The 22384-nt window shown below is 33.9% G+C and overlaps 2 protein-coding genes across 4 annotated transcripts in view; one reads left to right on the top strand and one right to left on the bottom strand.

Annotated features, from left to right (window-relative positions):
* The window catches only part of LOC122416707 (dynein axonemal intermediate chain 7 homolog), a 546010-nt gene extending 542653 nt beyond the window's left edge, over positions 1–3357 (bottom strand). The window contains exon 1 of the mRNA XM_043429738.1: positions 3066–3357. The gene's annotated coding sequence lies outside the window, so the exon portion shown is untranslated. The remainder of the gene's footprint in view (positions 1–3065) is intronic.
* LOC122416708 (putative fatty acyl-CoA reductase CG5065) overlaps positions 1–22384 on the top strand; it is a 147381-nt gene that overhangs the window by 90455 nt on the left and 34542 nt on the right. For all 3 annotated transcript variants that reach the window (XM_043429739.1, XM_043429742.1, XM_043429741.1), the window contains exons 6-9: positions 883–1075; positions 1241–1489; positions 1570–1746; positions 1829–1909. In XM_043429739.1, coding sequence (XP_043285674.1) covers positions 883–1075; positions 1241–1489; positions 1570–1746; positions 1829–1909 — 700 coding nt within the window. The remainder of the gene's footprint in view (positions 1–882; positions 1076–1240; positions 1490–1569; positions 1747–1828; positions 1910–22384) is intronic.

Raw genomic sequence — 22384 nt, forward strand, 5'->3', positions numbered from 1 at the left:
ACAAGTACATAGCTACTTTACTCGTTGAATGATGACCATACGGTCGCCATTAGCTACTTTTTTTTGTGTGCACAACAATTCCATTTTTTTTTTCGATTCATTCAAAAGATTGTGAGTTCACTACCTTTTCAATGGTGACTCAATGTTACTCGATAGGTACGAATAAAACATTTCCAGAAAGTATACAACAGACATGATGATTTCGTCGTTTTGAAAAATTTATCATTTTATCGACCCTTTTTCGAAAATATTTTATTAGCAATTGATTGTAGGCCAAGCGTCGAGAGTTTTGACCCTGCTTTAAATCGGGGGAAAAATTACAACGGGAGTCAGTTTATTTTATGCCTCTTTTGAATATACTAATGAGTCGCTGTTGTTGTCACATTCAATGGTAGCATCGTCGTCTTTTCCATCGACCAAGTATTCCAATTTATCACTATCAACTTCTTCAGTTTAGTTTGATGAGTCATTTATGAAGGTGACAATGTTTCCACAAGACTGTCCTTAGCACTTGGAACAAATTATGGAACATTGTAATTCGGCTTTTTTACGCCTACATGCCTTCTTGCAGCTCATTGTTTTACAACTTATTGTTTTTAAGAGTTTTTATAGAGCAGATTCGTTTTTGGTGGGTATTGGGTATTGTGACAGTGGAGATAATTGACTGGTCCTATGTGAAAGTTTCCCTTTTTTAATTTTGATTTTATAGTTTTTTTTCTGTCATTTTGCTTATATGGGATTGTAATGACAAAAATCTTCGATCAATACTTTGGTTTCTTTTAATATTCAATATTCTTAACTTCAATAGAATATAAAAAGGATTCTCCACGAATGAGTCACATCAAAATTAGTGTCAGTTAATAGAGTTTTTTGTTAATTTAGTGATATCTACCCTCGCTGAACCCATGAAAGGATGGCTGGACAATTTCAATGGACCCGTAGGGATGATGGTAGGAGGTGGAAAAGGTGTACTTCGTGTGCTGTATTGCGATGCTAAAACCAAAGCAGATTTCATACCCGTCGACATAGCTATAAAAGCGATGATAACTGCTTGTTGGAAAAGAGGGATCACCACGTACGTTATTATTATAACTCGAACTCGAACTATTAATCTCGAAGTATTGAAATGATCATACATTGGCATATTGTTGAATCTTATTTCGAACTACGACACATGATCAGCACAACTCAGAGGATGTAAAATTAGTATTAATCTATTTTCATGATTATTACTTACTAGGATTACAAAAGACCCTTCCGTTCACGTTTATAACTGTTCATCCGCGGATACAAAGAATATTACTTTGCAAGAACTCATCAATATGGGTCTCAAGTACAACGAACAAATCCCCCTCGAGGGATGTCTTTGGAAACCATCCACGATCAGAACGAACGAGAAAATTGTCTATTATATTCTCATGTTATTTCTCCATTTGCTTCCGGCCATATTCATCGATGGATTATTGAAAATGAGTGGTCGAAAGCCTACGTAAAGTCACTTTTTTCCCTATTAACTCTCATCACCCGAATCTCTCTACTCTCAATAAATATGTTGTCTGTCTGCTTCAGGCTAGTGAAACTACAGCGCAAAGTCTACATAGCCAACAGTGCCTTAAAATATTTCTTGATGCACGAATGGTACTTTGAGAACAAAGGATTGCAGAACCTTCTTACAAAAGTTTTGCCAACTGATTATGAAACTTTCGGTTATGATTACGCTACTTTCGATATATATACCTACTTCAAGTGAGTCATGCGAAAAACAGAAATTACAAGGTGTTTTTAAAACAGATGGGCTATACTTATACACATTATTTTTATGTTCCAGACACTGTTTAATTGGAGCAAAAACTTATCTCCTTCAGGAAGATATGAAAAACCTCCCACAGGCCAAGCAGCATTTCAGAAGGTGAATAAATATTTTATTTTTCAACATTCTTAAGATATACTTTGGGATAGAATCTGCTAGGTTAGCTGAGTTCTCGTATCTTGTCAGCCAACTAGGATGAAACATTTAATTAATAGAAGTATACAAGGGACCACTTGTCTCCATGATCAAAGGAGAAGTATTAATGAACGAGTTGTGTAGTATACAAAGTGAGGATGCCTCGATATCTCGAACATGAAAACTCTCATTTGAAGAGTGGTATGTAAGTAAAAATTAAGGCGAAGGTCAGACTGGAGATTGAGGTAGAGTTTGAGATGAGAATGTTGATATCAACGCCAAGGATGAAAAAAAGAGAAAAAAGTAGAGAAGGGGGAGAGTTGACATTTAATGTTTGGAATTTCCTCGAAAAGATATTTTTTCTTTAGCTCTTGATCTGTAATAAGAATGGTGTTCCATCCAACTGCTTCAACCAGTTTGGATGATTGATTTGGAATTGCTGCGTTGAATTAAATAAATTTCACAGACCGATTCATGTTGATCCACCCCGAAATAGATAAGTTAAACGGCAGATGAGTTTTGATAGATGTATAACTAATTTCAGAGTTATTGAGGAGACATTTTTTTGTATTTTAGATCGATTCTGTAATAAAAGTATTCTCATGTGAATTATGAAAAGAAAATATCAATAACGAAAACACCAGACAAATTTAAAATTGAGGAAACTGAAAACGAATCATTGCACCTGTAACCTTCAAAAAATGCTCGTTTTCGGCAATATAATTAACAAACTGTCCATTTTCGCAAACTTATACTTTAAAATATCTACGCCAAAATTTTGAACTGTTTTTGCAGTAAACCTATGTACATGAATGGACACTGTATATATCAAAACTATAGATAAAGGCATAAATATCCTGGAAAAAGTAGATAAACGTGTACCAATTTGGTAAACTATATATTGAATATGATGCGTAAACCGATATATGACTGAATGGTCGAAGCTTCCCTAGAAGATTGTACGACTAGGATTTCGGTCGTACAATACGCTGGGGTTCTTCTGAAGTTTATTCATTTGGATGATCACCACACGCCGGTCGTGTATCCCTCGCTATGAGCTTCACCAACACGAAATATTGGAATTGATACAAAAATCATAACAAACACGATCGTTACTCACTTGTTCGTTTGTAATGAGTTCGAAATTATTTCTTGAGATGCTAGAATGATTATAAACGTTTTGAATGATTATCCTAATTAGGAGTTAAAGTATGAGGATCCACTGAAAAAGTTCGAAAGATACTGTGCGACTACGAAGTCTCTTGTAACTTAAGCTTCAAGAAAGCGTGGCTAATGTGACAATGGTTTTCGGTGTCTAAGGAATTATCCTGTTTCCGTGTTTGATCGATCGTCGCGTTGTGTCGTTAACATAAAACTGGGTCGCGAAATGTCTGTACACGATAATCAGAATAAGAGAGTGCTGCTCAAGTTTGTGGTTTTCGTACGTACGATCTATAATTCTTCAGGAGTGAAGTCTACATGTATTACAAGATTTACATCGGTCAACAAGGGCAAAAAGTGTTCGAAAGTTCAGTGAACGTGCTTTTCATTTACTTTATCTACATATTATCGACGGCTGAGAAGAACAAAATCGTATCCCAAAATTTGGTACAACAACATCCTATCTCAAAATTAAGTTCAACAACATCGTATATCAGAATTTCGCTCAAAAACATCGTATCTCAGGATGTGATCCAAAAACATCGTACTTCAAAATTTGCTTGAAGAACATCCTTACTCAAAATTTGATTCAACAACATCATAGCTCAGATAAAAAATCTGTTCCGAGTATTTTCTGAGTCTACGGCCCTGATGAGCGCATGGTTTTTGAATATTCTTATTAATCATCGTCAATCTGATTGGTAATATTTCTATTCGATATGACATACGATCTTCGATGTCAAGTATAATACAAATACCTCACTATTTATTTGATTGTTTTCAATCATACACCTTTTTTAGGAGCAGCTTATATCTCAAATAAATTATTCGTTAATCTAAAATAATTTTGTTTGCAGATTTTTCAATAAAAAATTGTTCGAAGTTATTGAATTGAAACACTTAATGTCTTCAATTCAAACAATTTTTTTTGTAGGAGATAAAATAAACTTTACACATTAGATATTATGGAAATACTATATATAAATTGAAGTAAAAAATGCGTAGCTTCATATTAATGTTGGCGGTAATCAAAGAAAACTTTTTGGTCACTGCTGAGTGACCCGATTTATCGAGATGATTGCTTCATAATTTGATGGTAGTTACGCAGTATTGCAGTATAGCACCGATGATAATATATAAGTCAATTGAACTACAAAAAAAGAAAGAGCAATAAAGAGTCAAAAGCTTTTTTTTCTAAATTCACCACATTATTTAACGTTAGGACAGCGGGGGAGGGGGAGGGGCAAAGTGGGACATTTCCCGCCAAAATGAGAAAATAAAACTTGTCGGCAAACGCATTAGTGATATCGATAAAGACCCATCCTGATTTTATGGGAGTCTTGTCTCCTTCCCCTACATTATATGATTGGAATTAAATTTTGAAGAGCGCGCAGTCCACGCCTTCTATAATTCAATTTATGATCAAATTTAAAAAAAAAATGAAAGTTGAGATCGCCCAGAAAATTTTTAATCCTCTGTCCCAAAAACCAAACCTCATCATCGAAGTTTATAATTATGGTTAGAGATTGTAAGTATATTTGAGAACTTTATTTTTTAAACATATTTGGTTTCACCATTCAAAAATTATCTTTGTCATACTTCGTGTCAAAACACTGCCCGCGTCTCTGAATGGCTCTCATTACTTCGTATCGACTAAAAATCTGAGCATGTCTGATTTTTTTCTCCGAAGATTTTGACTACTGGCAAGAAGACTATCGCACCTCACTAGTACAGCATGTTGGAAATGGCCTAATAAATGTCGTTGATGGAAGTTTTTTTGAATCTCCTTCAGGTATATAAGTTTCGGTGTTGTAGTTATGATACTATTTTTTGAAGGGAAACTTCTATATAGACGGGAGGTCTTAGGATTTTTCTGTCACGAAAAAGCGTTACGGCCGCGTGGAGGGGGTAGACGAGATATCGTGTGGTGAGAAGTGGCAGCGGCAGTGAGAGAGAAAGGCTGGCGGTGGGAGAGAGAGAGGGCAACGGCTGTGTTAGATGCTTATATTGCGTAGCCGCGCGAAGAACAGGGATACGAGGGACAGACTGAGCGGATGCTTTACATGGAATATGTCTCCGCTAATGTTCCGCCGGCGTATGCTTAGCTGCTGTCTTCTTACCTCTGCTCTCCACGTGGCTGGGTATAATTGCCTCCATTTGCGGTCTCTGTAGAAAACGTATTAATGAATAAATACACTACCGGCCAAAAGTTTGGGGACACTCGTTAAAATTTCTTGACACACCAAACGTTAAATTGTTTACTCGAAAAAAGAGATATCGAAATTTTGCGAGCGGCATTTTAAAGGGGATACATGTAGCTTCAATTTGCGTCTTAATAAAACCATTTTCTATTTATTTTTTTCAGTTCAGCACATACTTTTCAATTTGGCCGTTTTTCAAGCTTTTTTCAGCCCTTAAAAATCGCGCGCACATTTTTACACTGATATTCACCATGGTAAACATAAAGGGGGGAGTACTAGCTTTGATTTTGTGTTTAAAAAGTTGCTTGAGATTTTTTTTCACCGCGTTTCCCATTTTTTATGAGAAAATAACGTTTTCAAAAATTACGGCGTCATGAGAAAACTATGAGGTTTTGGAAAAATTGTCAAGAGGGTAAAAACATGTATTTGACGATCCGGTACTCGCTAGAATTTTTTTTAGAATTTTTGGATCAGATTTTTTGAAAATCAATTTTCGTCGAAATGCTGATTTTTCAAATCGCTTTAACTCGGGAATTATTGGGTGCGTGATAGAATGTTAATAAGAAAATTTTTCTTGCTTTTCTCGATAATAATCATTAGAATTTTTGAAGAAATTTTTTTCAACATTTTTTCGAAATTCTTTGCCAAATTTTTTTCCAAACCTTCGTTGTCAGAATTGTACGCATCGTCTTTTTTACATATAATACTTCCTTACTTAAAAAAAACAGTTGATATGAGATGTTATGCCTCTTGTCTTTTTTTACAAGTTTTTCATCGAAAAAACCGCCTCTGGTTTTGAGTACGGCCTTCACAATTCGCGGCATTCGATAAACGAGCTAAGAGGCTTAACATCTGATATCAACTTTTTTTTTTAAGGGAGAAAATATTATTCCCCTAGGAAAAAAAGGTTGGGACAAGTACATTGATGGTCCCTCGTTTGCTGATAATTCCATACATAAAAAAAAATGAAAAAACTGTAAAAAAAATTATTTTATACAAAAAAAATACAGAACAATTCGAAAAAAATTTCACAAATCTTAAAAAAACATTATATTTAAAAAAAATTAATCTATATCTATTTTTTAAAGTGTCAAAAGAATCAAATAACAAGTAAAAAATAAAAAACCGAAAAATCGCGCTTAAAATAATTTTGGAAACCGATGCCTCATTCTTCTTATTTGATTCGAACAGCTAAATCAATTGAAAAAAATTCCATCTAATTTATGTGCAGCATTAAAATTTATTATATCAATTCGACGCCAAGTATTTTCTAATGAATTGAAAAAAGTTACCACTTGAATTACGTGCAGCACTAAAATTTATGAAATCAATCGGTGGACAAGTCACTCCAAATTTTGACATTATTAAATTGTTCTAAGAAGCTTTTAAATCCAAAAAAATCACATGCGAGCTAGTCATTTCTTACTCTATGGTGGCAGAGGCTTCTAAGCAAATCGATTCTTCTCAGATTTTCAGGATCGTCTGGTATTATTCACAACATTCGACGTCGATTGGATCGATACAAATTATGTTTAAATATGTGTTAAAAGTACTTGTCCGGCCCAGCGATAGAGTAACAGTCTCTTGCTCTCACAAGTTGCAGACACATTTCTACACCATTCAAAAGGAAACGTTCTTGATTGAAAATATCACAATGTAAATGTCCAATTAAATCGACTGTTTTTCCAGCTGGTGGTAGTTTTGCTCTTTCTTGCAAGCCAATGTTATTTTTAAAACTCGTATCATCCATTTTCCCTAGAGTATCATCACTGCATAAAACGGAAGTCAAGTGAGATTTTTTGGCCGCAGGCCCATAATTTAACAATGTTTCTATATAAGCACGGTATGCATAAGCGTTATTCGGCGGTGAAACGAATTTTTGATTTAAATACACATCCACTTGATTAAACACGGAGTGTAGTAAATTGTCTACGGGAGCAATTTCTGGTAATTCCTTGGTCGCATCTTTCGATCCTTCAGCTTGCAATGAGGTAGATGCTCTGAATAACCAAGTTGCCATTCAGAGTAATAAAAAAGTATTCGATCGAAACGAACGTCAGTGAATATGTTTGAAAAATTTTCTTACGAAAAAAGTTTTGCCCCAACCAGTAGGTCCGCAAATCATGGAGGGCCATGAATGTTTCCACCGCGGATCCATAATGAGAAGTGATGATCAAACACGAATGCTCTATATTTATATTCGTTCACGTTCATAAAAACGAGAATAATAAATGTTAATCTGAATGACTTTCTTGAAAAGTAATTTGATTTTTTTTTTAATTAACTTTTGGAATTATAATCAGAATTATGTTAATAACCAATGATGATTACTTTTCTTTCATTATTATTTATACTCGCTACTTTTTTTTTTTGAAAAATCTCATAGTCTATATTACCTTTTTTTGGAGTGCCAGAGACCGCCTCTTACCTTTTTTGACTATGAGATTTAAAAAAAAAAAAAATAGCTAGTATAAATAATAATGAACGAAGAGTAATAATTATTGTTTATTAATATAATTCTGATTGTTATTCCAAAAGTTAATTGAAAAAAAATCAGGTTACTTTTTAAGAAAGTCATTCAGATTAACATTTTTTATTTTTGTTTATATGAACGTGAACGAATATAAATATAGAGTATTCGATTTTGACAATCATTTCTCATTATGGATCCGCGGTGGAAACATCCATGGACATCCATAATTTGCGGACCTACTGGTTGTGGCAAAACTTTTTTCGTAAAAAAATTTTTCAAATACATTGACGAAATGGCTGACGTTCGTTTCGATCGAACACTTTTTTATTACTCTGAATGGCAACCTGGTTATTCAGAGTATAGTAATAAAATCGAATTTCGCGAGGGATTACCGTAATCCGGTGACTATTCAGCAGATCAGCGTAGTAAACTTATTATGATCGATGATTTAATGCGCGAGGCCTCAAATAATAGCATTGTATATTTATTCACAAAGGGGAATCATCATAAAAATCTGAGCGTCATTTTCATAACTCAAAACATATTTCATCAAGGACGCGGACAGAGAGATATTTCTTTAAACACGAATTATATCATTATTTTTAAAAATCCTCGAGACCGTGCCCAAATACAGCATCTTGCCAGGCAGGTTTATCCAGAAAATTCTCGTTTTTTGCAAGAAGTGTATTTCGATACTACGTCTGCCCCTTACGGCTATTTATTACTCGATCTCAAACAATCAACACCCGATAATTGCTGATTTCGCGCATGCGTATTTCCTGATGATCAATATAATTACGTTTATTTACCAAAAAAAGAAATAAAAACGCGCGACATGTCTCGCGATGTTCCAGTAATGCGTTTGTAATGGCAGTGCGAGGAAGTTTCGGTAAAAAACATGTTATAATTTTTCGAGCAGTTTGCTACTTTACACAAAATCAACTACGACAGATTTTACGAATAATCGAACCAGCATTAATCCGGATAATCTGTGAATATGCGCTCAATGTATTGCTCGGTAATGTGAACCTCAAAACTAGTGAAAGACGTCGGCTGCGAAAATATGCAGTACTGATTCGCCGCTTAGCTGAAAAACGAGTAAATTGGAAAACTAAAAGACGTTTCATCATCAATCGCTGTGCTGCTTTTTTCAAGCTTCTCCTTGTTCCGGTATTGAAATATTTTGAGCATGAAACACGCGAGGAAAATGGTTCTCATTCCACATGATAATCTACATCGTCTTGGAGAAAAACAATAGAAATCCACTGACGAAACGCTTTCTTCTCCTCTAACAACATCTCTGAGCAGTGTTCAAACGAGGGGAACTCCTCTTTCTCGTTTGGACTCCGAAATGGCTGAAATTTTGAATTCTACATCGTATGCTAGTAATAGAGATACATTTATGTCTTATGTCACCTGGACAGTAGTCTCAATGAAACCCCATGTGACACTCATGTACTTCAAAACACAAATGTACGATGATTTATAAGAAGTTGTTCGATCTATTCTCTCGAAACTTGCTTCAAATGAGCAATTCATTACTAAAGGTCATAAAAAAACCATTTCAAACGTAATGAATAAAAAAAATGGAATCTGCTAAATCTTGGTAACGTATGAAAAACGTTTGGTGTTCAAATGAACAAAACCTTGTCAAATAAATGCAAAAGTGACGAGTACATCGGATCACGAATGAAAAAAATTAAAAACATAATGATATGTATTAAAAAAAATTACGAAACCAACTGTAAATAATTTTAACAACACAATTAAGGGCAAGAGTACGATTTCCGAGGCGCCAAGTTTTGACCATGCAGTCTTCATAATTAGCCCAAAACAAGAGTAAAAAAAATCGAAATTTTGCCTTTAAGGGGGTGAAACGGGGGGTTGAAAGTTGAAGTATCATTATGATGTGTATGCTCCCTAATTTGGACCATGTAGCGCCCTTTTTTTTATCGGAAATGATACTACTTTGCAGTAAAATGAATATCAAAATTGAAAAAAATAAAAAAATTTAAGGGGGTGGAACGGTGATTTGGGGAAAATTCGTCGAAAACAATTCGTCGAATCACAATTCGTCAAATCACAATTCATCGAATCACAATCCTTTGAAAATTTGTCGAAAACTCGTTAGAAATACTGTTTTTGATTTTTGGGTGGGTCCGGAACATCACTCAATAGGGTTTGTAACGTTGAGGCGCGTTTTTTTTTTAATTTATAAAAATGTTGAAATTCATTTCTCCATTCGACACATCTTTCATGTGTGTGCGGAATCGTTGGGTGGGTTTAAAGCACCTTCGGTGTGTGTACGGAATAGTTGGGCGGGCTTGGAACACCTATGATGTGTGTGCGGAATCGTTGGGTAGGTTTGAAGCACCTTCGATGTGTGTGCGGAATCGTTGAGCGGGTTTGAAGCACCTGCGATGTGTGCGCGGAATCGTTGGGTGGGTTTGAAGCACTTTCGATGTGTGTGCGGAATCAATCGTAAAATCTTGGCGCATCCGAAATCGCACTTTCCCCAATGAATTGAAGTTATTTTTTGTAACAATGTTCGCTTATACTGCCAAATAAACAAATGAACGCAAATTGAAACAGGAGATGGTAAACAACACAACACAACACAACAAGACAACCTCCACGTAGTGTTTTCCGGGTTACGCTAATAGTCCGCAATTTAGCGCACACATTTTGAAAATCAAGGCGCAATGTTTTAATACGGCATTGAAACACTATTAAAAATACTATTTTATACTTCGAAAAATCATTTCAACGCAAGATATTAATACCCTCACGTATTCGCGTGCGTTAGGAATTTATCATCAATAGCCAAAAAAACACTTTTTTTCAACTTCAAATGGTCATAACTCCTTAAGGAAGCCGAATTCGCAAAAATTTTATTCTTGTAATTCGTTTTAGAATGGTCGAAATATGAAGAATCAATCGTCAAATCTTGGCGCCTCGGAAATCGTACTCTCCCCCAATTAAGAGAAGCTTTCACAAATCGTGAAAAAAACATTATATTTAGAAGAAATACAAATCCGTAATTATATTGTAAAGGAAAAAAAAAATTCAAATAGAACGTGAGAAATTCATTCCTACGGGAAGCATCCGGAACTTGAAAAAGTTCTAGTGAATCAAAAAGTTACCAAAAAATCGCATCAAAGGTAAAAGTCATTTGTTACTCTATGGTGGCAGAGACTTAGAAGAAAACCGATTCTTCTCAGACTTTCAGGATCCCTTGGTATTCACAATATTCGATGTCGATTTCGTGTCGGTACAAATTATGTTTAAATATGTGCTAAAAGTACTTGTCCGGCCCATCACTTTTCATTCAAATTGCTCATTCAAATAAAAATCAAACTAGACCTTAATTAATGTATTATTTTTATGGAACTAGTATTAACGCTGCCGTTTCACGCCCACTTGAATTCGAACATCATCCCATATATGCTCGGCGGCAACTATCTCTTCGCAACAATTCACTCATGTTTTTATGTTGATTTTAACAAAGTGCTATTGTGTACGTGATGATAAAAAAAACGAGATTGTACAGACGAATCCTCTCGAAAATTTATTAAAATGCGATTTATTATCAGTTGAATATCTTCAGTAATAGAATAGGTTAGTTGCTATAACAAATAAAATTCGTTTGAAGAAGGAAATAAGTAGTAAAAATTGCCGTCATTTCAATATAAACTGGGGAGTTAATTTGGAAGTTTGACAATTTTTATCGTCCGAAGGGTATTTTTTCATCAATACAGAATAATATCTCTTGTATATTACAGAAAAATTTGTTTGGATTTTTTATAATGAATGCAATCAAGTTAAAATCTCTTGGAGATAATTTTCTCAATTCTCTCTGTAGGCATACATGTGATCCATCAGATCTAGAAGAGCCCTGATTTTTATTTGAATGAGCAATTTGAATGAAAAGTCATGGGCCGGACAAGTACTTTTAGCACATATTTAAACATAATTTGTACCGACACGAAATCGCCATCGAATATTGTGAATACCAAGGGATCCTGAAAGTCTGAGAAGAATCGATCTTATTCTAAGTCTCTGCCACCATAGAGTAACAAATGACTTTTACCTTTGATGCGATTTTTTGGTAACTTTTTGATTCACTAGAACTTTTTCAAGTTCCGGATGTTTCCCGTAGGAATAAATTTCTCACATTCTATTTGAATTTTTTTTTCCTTTACAATATAATTACGGATTTGTATTTCTTCTAAATATAATGTTTTTTTCACGATTTGTGAAAGCTTTTCTTAATTGTTTTGTTGAAATTATTTACAGTTGGTTTCGTAATTTTTTTTTCATATCATTATGTTTTTATTTTTTTCATTCGTCATCCGATGTACTCGTCACTTTTGCATTTATTTGACAACGTTTTGTTCATTTTTACACCAAACGTTTTTCATACATTACCAAGATTTAGCAGATTCCATTTTTTTTATTCATTACGTTTGAAATGGTTTTTTTATGACCTTTAGTAATGAATTGCTCATTTGAAGCAAGTTTCGAGAGAATAGATCTAACAACTTCTTATAAATCATCGTACATTTGTGTTTTGAAGTACATGAGTGTCACATGGGGTTTCACTGAGACTACTGTCCAGGTGACATAAAACATAAAAGGACTTGTCTCCAATTTTTCAACAGCATTCGTGCTGTGACTTATGATTTGATTTGACTACTTTTTGTGCACTATGAACTTGACAAATTTTTACAGGATATGGGAAAAATCTTCATGTTAGGTAATGATTTTCTCCCATCAGAGTGTACTTGCGAAACGACATTTATTGAAAAAATTTATAATTAAAATTATTTTCTGCCTCGTCGAAAGAGATATCGAAAAAAGGGACCAAAAAATTTTTAATCAAATTACGGCTAATATATTCAAAAATTCAAAAAATTGTAACGAATTATAAATTTCAATGTTGAGATTAAGTCGTTAAATAACGACAGGATTTCAACGACTAAGGCGCTCGAATCTTTTTTTCAGATAACGCAATATTGATCGATTGGAATAATGAAATACAACATAAGAGGGTCACCTCGTGTGGTAGCCGGTTTTGGTGGGGTTTTTTCGCGATTTTTTTGCGGTAAGGAAAAAAAATATAGACTTTTGAAATTTGAAGGGCTTATTCAATGGTATTTCAACTCTATGGTAGAAATTGTAACTCTGATATCTCTAGTAGATTCGGTGTAATGCTATTCCACAGGAACCCATATGTTTCTTCATAGTCTCCACGATTCCGGGGGATCGGTTTATCTGAGATCAAAAAAGCAGGAGTGTTTTGATTTGTAAAGCTGCGGTTATCACCTGAATCAAAATCATATAGAAATATGAAAAATTGAAGGATTTGTCCGTTTTGAAAAACCTGATTTAAATTTTCCAAAATATTGCATAGCTCAATAATCCTTTAATTTTTAATATTTCTGTATGATTCCGTATGTTCAGGCGATAGCCACTGCTTTACAAATCAAAACGCTCCTTGGTTTTTTGATCGCAGATAAACGGAACCTCCGGAATCGTGGAGACCATGCAGATGGTTTCCTTTAAAGTAGTTTTACACGGAATAAACCCGAAATATCAGAGTTAAAAAATTCTACCATAGAGTTGAATACCATTGAATGAAACCTTCAAATTTCAAAAGTCTATATTTTTTATCCTTGCCCCAAAAACATCGGGGAAAAACCCCAAAAAATGCGGCTCCCACCGGGGGTGACCCCCTTAAGCCAAATCAGTTTTTTTGAAAATAAAAATCGTTTTATTGAACAAGAAAGTTGGTTTAGGTATATTCACACACACTAGGGTGGTCGTTATTTGGGATCAAACAAATTTTACCGTTTCCGCCCTCTAAATCGGTTCGAAATACATTAAAAAATAATGCTGTAATTTTTTCATATTTTTAAAACAATGCTTAACCCTCGTCCACGGGGGTTGAAGTTTTTCGTTTATAATACATGGAATTTTTCCGCGTGTGTGGTCACGATTTTACTGTGGATCTCAATATGTTTGGAAAATCTTAAAATTTTCAGAAATTACTTCACAAGCATGTTGCTACATGGAAAAAATGTCCAATACTCCTACCCTCAGAATGTTGTATAGCATCACCATACTAACCCATTAATGCGCAAAATAACAATTTTGGACACTCAATTTCGAGTACACATCAGTTTTAACTGAGGAACAAAACATAAAATTTTTAAAATCTGGCATAGCAAGTTTCTGAGGGTGCTCTTTCAGAATATGGCATTTATTTTGTAGAATTAAATTAAATCTTCATTATTTTTTCGTTTTTAATTGAAAACTCAAGAATTTTTGACGCCTTATTTCCTTTAAATCGATTTCCGTTACTGTTGCTGTACTCAAATAATCATACTATCGCCAGCAAAAGTGTTCTCAATAACTGACCTTTCCAGAACACTGGTGATGAACACTTTTTTCTTACTTGATTTTCGCCAAATGGCGGTTTTCGCAAAACAGCATGATGAAAATTTGCATGATTTTTTTTCTCGAAAGTCTCAACATAACAAAGAAATATTCCGGAACAAAAAGTATAGAGAATCATCTAAAGGATACGTGTGATTTTTTTCAAAATTTTTCTAGCTATTTTTGTATTTTTCAATTTCGATGTTTTGTAAAATTTCAAAAGCTCTGAAAATATTCACACGCATTCTTAGGATGATTCTCAAACAATTTTTGTTATGTAACATTTTTTTTAAAACTGAAACTTTTTGAGAACAAAATTATGAACCTATTTATTATGCGATGGAAAATAATTTTTTTTTCAAAAAGTTTCAACTTTACAAAAAAATTTGATATAACAAAAGATGTTGAGAATCATCCAAAAAATACGTGTGACTGTTTTTAGAATTTTAAAAATTTTTCCAAAAATTGTCAAAATTGAAAAATACAAAAATAGCTAGAATATTTTTGATAAAAATCAGACTTATTCTTCAGATGATGCTGAATACTTTTTAATCTGTAACATTTCTTTGTTACGTTGAGACTTTCGGGGAAAAAAATTACGCAAATTTACATCATGCTGTTTTGAAAAAACCGCCATTTTGGAAAGACTGAGTGAGGAAAGAGTATTTATACATACTTTTATAATACTGGTTACAACCAGTGTTCTGGAAAGGTGAGACAATGAGAACACTTTTGCTGGCGATGATATGGTTATTTGAGTGCAGCAACAGTAACGAAAATCGATTTGAAGGAAAAAAAAACGTCAAAAATTGTTGACTTTCCAATTCAAAATGCAAGTACTGAAGATTTTGATTTAATTTTACAAAATAAATGCCAGATTCTGAAAGAGCACCCTCAAAAACCCCCTATATCAGATTTTGGAGAATTTTTCTTTTCTTCCTTGGTTAGGTTAAAACTGCTTACTTGAAATTGTGTGTCCAAAATTATCGTTTTGCGCTTTAATAGGTTAGTATGGTGATGCTATACAACATTTTGAGGGTAGGAGTATTGGAATTTTTTTCCGTGTAGCAACATGCTTGTGAGATAATTTTTAAAAATTTCAAGATTTTCCAAACGGATTGAGGCCCACAGTAAAATCGTGACCACAAACGCAGAAAAATTCCATGTATTATATAAACTAAAAACTTCAACCCCCGTGGTCGAGGGTTGTAAGCGAGCCTTTATATTTTAAACTTGGCGGGTTGGTCAAGCTACCGGGATCTGCTCGTTATCAGCCGAAATCGTCGAGAGTTCGAGATTATTCCTTATGAGAGGAGTGGGGAGGCCGGCACCTCATTTCTGGCGTTAAGGAGAGAGCCGAGTCCCGAGAGCAGATCAGTAGGACCTCAACCTGGGTCTCGAGAAATCCCGAAAGAAGATCAAATATAACAAGAACGAAAGTTACATCGCAAAAGAAAAATTATCGCCTCGCTACGCCACGGCGGTCATCGATCTCACTCTCTACTCCGATTCCAATTTGTCTCGTCTGGATGTTCGACAGGATCAACGCATTCTCTACCGGCGTATTTATATATCTATATTTATATTTTTCTGCGTATTCGATTTAATTACTTGTATGGGTGTGCGGGAGAGTTTCGAATAGAGTGTAAGCGCGAGAGAGTTAGAATGTTCGAATGCTATTTTGCGTAAATTAATAATAACGAAAAATTTTCAATATATCAAGAATAAATTTTTTTTTTCATCTTCTTTTTGTGTACTTATATTATCTTCTGTCTCTGTGACTCTTGAAATATCACAGGGTTAAGCACTGATTCAAAAATCTGAAAAAATTATAGCATTACTTTTTATGTATTTCGAACCGGTTTAGGGGGCAGAAAGGTCAAAATAAATTTTAACCCCAAATATAATGACCACCCTAATATACACACACATACACACACACGGACATATTTTATTTCGAACTTAAATTTTACTTTGTTGGAATTGAAGTGAAAATTTTCCGTTATGATCAATTTAATCTTTTTAATGGAAAAAAAATTCACCAATGCAAAACGAAAAAAAATATTGATTGCCTCAGTTTCGAATTGCCAATAGAAATTTTGTAATCAAGCACTTTCGAATAATCTGTCATGCGTTTACAGATTATGCGTTTATACTGCCTTTCTATACTTTTGTAGTCCCTTGCTCTCCTTCGACATTCCTGTTTTGGGTTATTTTATTATATTTTCCAATAATAAACATCGACAAGTCTGATGATACAATCAGAGAAAGAGAGAGAGAGAGAGAGAGAGAGAGAGAGAGAGAGCTGATGAGAAAGAACGGAGGCATGGATTTTTTTTCTAATGTTTCAGAATCCTGACTGATCTCTAGTCCTGTCTCTAAATATATATATAGAAAAAAACTCTAACCTTTTTAAATATTTTATACCATCAATCCGAATGTTGTTGACAATTTTCAATTTGTCTCCATTACATATAACACTGTTGGATTCCTCGGCCTTTATTTCTCTTTTTTTCTTCTTCACTTTTTTTTCACCACTTTTACCAAAACATTGTCCTGCATTTATCTATTTTCTACAGAACCGGAAAAATTGGAACAGTGTCGGTGAACTATCAGATTCGCGATCTTTATAACTTTATCTAGTTAGCATTTCTAACATACCATACGTCATATCATAACGAAAATATATAGGTATATACTTGTGCTACAGACCGGGATATCGGTGAACTGTCGAATCCTATATAATTGGACTCAATATTATAAAGCCTTCGCAACCCGTCGGATAAATAACAGTGTTCATAAAAATGATATGATGAGTGGTGGTGTGTGTGTGTATTTTTTTATATCCACGTATACAATTTTATCCGGTTAAAATTAATAAATATCAACAGTTAAGTAAAACACGAGCGTTTCGAGGAATTCAAAGAAATATGATTTTTTTGTTCCATGATATTAACATATGGATTAGCTTCGTTTTTGATTTTTTTATGAATGAGCAATTTGAATAGAAAGTGATGGGCCGGACAAGTACTTTTAACACGTATTTAAAAATAACTTGTACCGATCCAATCGACGTCGAATATGTAGTGAATCATACCAGGGGATCCTGAAAGTCGGAGAAGAATCGATTTTCTTATAAATCTCTACTATCATAAAGTGAAAAATGACTTCACCTTTGATGTGATATTTTGGATTAGCCATTTTCTCAAAAAGTCATGGGCAGGAAGATTTCGGTTTCTTTATAAATTTCTACTGTCGAATAGTAACTCAGTCAGGACTCCTTGGGCCGGAAGAGTATTCTCAACTCGAAATTAACCACAGTTTTATATGTGCTGGTTATTAAAAAAATGGGAGGCATTGTTCTTCTATATAATTGCTTAAAAGCAAGATTTTGTAACTTCTATGGTTGTCGATCTTTTAGAAATTTAGCTAAAACGTTCTGAGGCAGACGAGTATTCTCAAAGCCCATTATAACATGATTTCACAACGGCTAAAATTCAATAATTTAGTTGACTATTCAGTAAGTTAAAATCTTCGTAATTTTTTTCTTTGTAATTTTTTGTTATTATAACTTTTTGTGTTTGCGATTTTTTGTGTTTTTGTTTTTGTTTTGTTTATCATTTGATTATTTGTATTTTTTAATCTTCTTTAAATATACTACATTTGTATTTTTTCGATTCTCAATGCAATGTACTTCTCACTTTTGCACATATTTGACAACGTTCAGTTCCTTTGAGCGGAACGTCTTGAGATTACGTATTTCCATATCACAGGTTCGAGGTTATTCATTAATCCATTTGAGATGGTCATTTGAGACGTAATTTTTGTGAATTATTTTGTAATAATTATTTGGAAGGAAGCGTGTTTTTACGAGGTTCGATATTCTTTTGAATGATAATGAAGAATGTTTTTCATAAAATGTATGATAAGTTTGGTTTTTGGATAGTTTTTTTAGAAGCAGACTTTTACTCGGACAATACCTTTTTCAATTTCAAGAAACAATGTATGATTTTATTTTTTGAGTGTTCAATCATTTTTTCTTGAGCTCCTAGGACGAGCTTGTAGTTTTTTATAGGTCTTCCATTTTTTTTATATATATGTTACAGTTAGAGTCAAAAACGTAAATGAATGGCACAGTATATAAATTGTATAGTTTGTAGATCTTTGCTGTATTTCAATGATCCAAATCCACAGCATTATAATGAAAAGTTGTCAAAATTCATGATGTCACATTGAAATGACATAGCGCACAATGCATTCAGAACTTCTGTATATTTCCATGGATGTAGGCAGGCATTATATTTGATCGTATCCAAAACTGAGCAACTGTAGACTTATCATAATGAATCTTTTCACTAATAATTCCACATTTGCAGTTTGCAAAGTGGGAATACTCAACATATATGTCACTTCATAAGTTCTATTATCAAAATTTGTGTTTGCCCACTGCATTCCGAAGATACGACTTTTCATATCATCAGAAAAAAAAGCATCCAACGGCCTTCTGGAACAAGTTTCCAAATTTATCACTCGACAGACCAAGTAGAAAAAGAATAGCTATACCTATACCAAGACCAGAAATTTTTTTAAAAATTTGATTTACAAAATGTGCAATTTAATATCATAGCTAGAAATTTCTCGAATCATGCATCTCAATCAGCATGAAGAAATAGTAGAAAATCAGAGGACACATCTCTCGATCCTCTGTATCGATCCGCTGCAAACCGATGGGGTGAAAACAAGGATCAGAGAGGGCAGAGCCAAACTTAATATCAAGAAAAATATAGGAATGTTTAAAAATAATGATGACACAAGAAATAAATTAGAAAACATTTATTCAATTGAAGTTTCTAACATCATTCTAACAGTTCCGTGTGTTTTTCTTTTATTCATTCGTATATATAACCTATTTACACATGATATATAACCAGTGAACTGACGATATATTTACAATGGACAATATTACCCGCACTCTGGTTTGATTGAAGGATCATTTCAGTTAACACTTATTTCCAATCAAATGAAATAATGAAATCTTGAAAAGTTTCGTTGACATATGCATCGCGCATTTTTTTATATTATTTTTTACACACACAGAACAAAATAAATAGTAATATGCACTTCGTTAAATGACGAAAATTATTTTTATTTATCCCGCACGCACTTCGTAATGTCGAAACTCTGTTTATCCGATCAAAAACTGACACATGGTTTGTACATATATATATATATATCGATCGAATTTGTGACTGCTGTTACCTGCTACGCTTTTTTAATGTCTGCTGAGCTGCCGTGTTGCGTTCTGAAGTTGACGTCAGATTTCCAATTATCAACAACCAATTTCAACAACCGATCACAACATCTAAAAATGGATGTCATCAGATCCAACCAATCAGAAACTTGAGAGCATCCAAGTGCCTTTGATAGTGTTTTATATAAATACAGACGCATAAATTCTTAAATGTGTTGGTAACTTTTGCATAATCTTGAGCCCGGGCAAAGTTTTTTCTCAGCAATTACACCACCGATCATGCTGATTTAGGGCGGAATCGAAAGAGAATTATTCAATTGGCTTAAATTTCAATTTTCAAGTTGCTAAATGGCTCCTGAGCTTCGTAATTCAATAAAATAACATGCCAATTTTATCCCCGCCACGGCAAATCGTTTTATTTAGAGAAAGTATAGTCTCGGCGAGGGCCTTGGGCCAGCAGACGACAGGGCTGTCAATGTACTTGTCCCGAGACTCTACCAAGTCTCTTGATACGTAAAAAAGACGATGCGTACAATTCTGACAACGAAGGTTTGGAAAAAAATTTTGCAAAAAATTTCGAAAAAAATTTCTTAAAAAATTCTAATGATTATTATCGAAAAAAGCAAGAACGTTTTTCCTATTAACATTTTATCACGCACTCGATAATTTTTCAGTTAAAGCGATTTGAAAAATCAGCATTTTGACGAAAATTGATTTTCAAAAAATCTGATCCAAAAATTCTAAAAAAAATTCTAGCGAGTACAGAATCGTCAAATACATGCTTTTACCCTCTTGACAATTTTTCCAAAACCTCATAGTTTTCTCGTGACGCCGTACTTCTTGAAAACATTATTTTTTCTCAAAAAATGGGATAACGCGGTGAAAAAAATCGCACGCAAATTTTAAAACAACAAAATCAAAGCTAGTACTGCCCCCTTCACGTTTACCATGGTAAATATCACTGAAAAAATTTTCTACGAAATGTGCGCGCGATTTTTAAGGGCTGAAAAAAGCTTGAAAAATGGCCAAATTCAAAAGTATATACCGAACTGAAAAAAAATTGAAAAAGGTTTCATTCAAACGCAAATTAAAGCTACCTGTGCCTCCTTTAAAATGCCGTTCGCAAAATTTCGATATCTTTTTTTTCGATTAAATAATTCAACTTTTGGTGCGTCAAGAAATTTCAACGAGCGTCCCCAAACTTTTGGCTGGTAATGTATATAGAGAGTTTGTTTGGGTTTGAATTTTCTTTGTATGGTTAAATACAATATGTTTAAATAAAAAATGCATTCAATAAAATTTACCTAACCTAAGCAAAAAATAATTTGCAGCAAACCTGCGAAAAAAAATGTGTGCTGGGAGACATTATAGAAGTGAAACTTCAACGGACATGTGGAAAAACAAATTGCAGCGGACAAGTGGCAAAACGAATCGCAACAAAATTTTAACTTGAAGTTTTACGGAGTTAATGTACGAGTCCAATTTGAAAACCTGTCCGTAAACCTTCAAGTTAAAATTTTGTTGCGATTCGTTTTGCCACTTATCCGTTGCAATTCGTTTTTCCACTTATCCGTTGCCATTCGTTTTTCCACTTGTCCGTTGAAGTTTCACTTCTACTATGTGTATTTTATTTTTTTTTTAATTCAGCGAATCGTGGTGAACAAAATGAAATTCATTAACCAGAAAAAAAAATTCGGTTCATTCAAATACTCAATTCATTGGCTCGACTAAATATTTCTCGATGGGATGAAGAGATCATTAACTAACAAAGATTTTGTCCAGTAATTTCAACATGTTCACCGCGACATGTTGGTTTAACAATAAACCATTATTTATTTAACGAATTGTTTTCCCACAAAGTGCACACAAACTGTTGGTTGCATTCGTAAAATACAGTTAGTCGCAATTATCTCTCAAAATTTTTTTGTAATGCATAAGATGACTTCGATAGTTGCAAAATGGGTACATCACGGACTTTTTCAAAATTACACCATTTATACCCATTCTAAAATCTAGAAATACGTTTGATTCGATTGAATGAGACTTTCGCGTATTCTTCAGGAATCTGTTTTATTTCCTAAAATTTCATAAATTTCTAATTCAAATTACCAAAGTCAGAGTAATGATGGAAATATTTTATTGTTTCCGCATGACTCAATCATTTGCATACGAAATTATCATGTGCGTGCTGAAGTTCAGTAAGTCCAGTGCATGCCGTCAAATGCCCACAATGATTCATCTTTCGATAGTCATTGACTAGCGGGATTTCCAGGGCCAGCCGAAGTACAGTCATTAGTTGCGGCTCTCTAAACGACTGAGTCAATCATATCAGAAAAGTATGGAAAGCACGAGCGGAAAGGGCAGTGGTTTAACGGGTGGTTTTTATTGCGCTTATATCCTGTTGATTCTCTTGACGTCAGTCAAGCTTTTTTTCAATACTAGTGAATTTTATTGTTGTTCATTTGATAGCAGCGTTTGTTTAGACAAAACATTTATCATAAAATAAGAGCCCGAGATGGAGTTCTTACCCAGTGTGTCATGAGACAATGATTAAAATATTGTTATTATAAAATGTATACCCACAATTAGGTATCGAGTTTATAATATAACTATGATCATTTCTCTTTCAAGCTTCCAAGTTCAAGAGATTTTGGGAAAGACCAGTAGTTAAATGGGCCATATACATTCATTTTTGAAAAAATTCTGATATTTATATTTAATTTTTATTCTTTAATACTGTACCGATATCAAAAGAATTCTCTATTAATATCCATGCATTTTCGGATAATAATGGGTAATTTGCAATATATTTAATAATGATTAGACTCTCGATTGTCAATGTCTGTAGAGCTCAAAGGACAAGTGCTACATATAATAAGATGCCATTCGGTGGTCGCGCCATAGAGGGTACGACC

Source organism: Venturia canescens, chromosome 10 (assembly GCF_019457755.1).
Source record: "Venturia canescens isolate UGA chromosome 10, ASM1945775v1, whole genome shotgun sequence".
Classification (NCBI taxonomy): Eukaryota; Metazoa; Arthropoda; class Insecta; order Hymenoptera; family Ichneumonidae; genus Venturia; species Venturia canescens.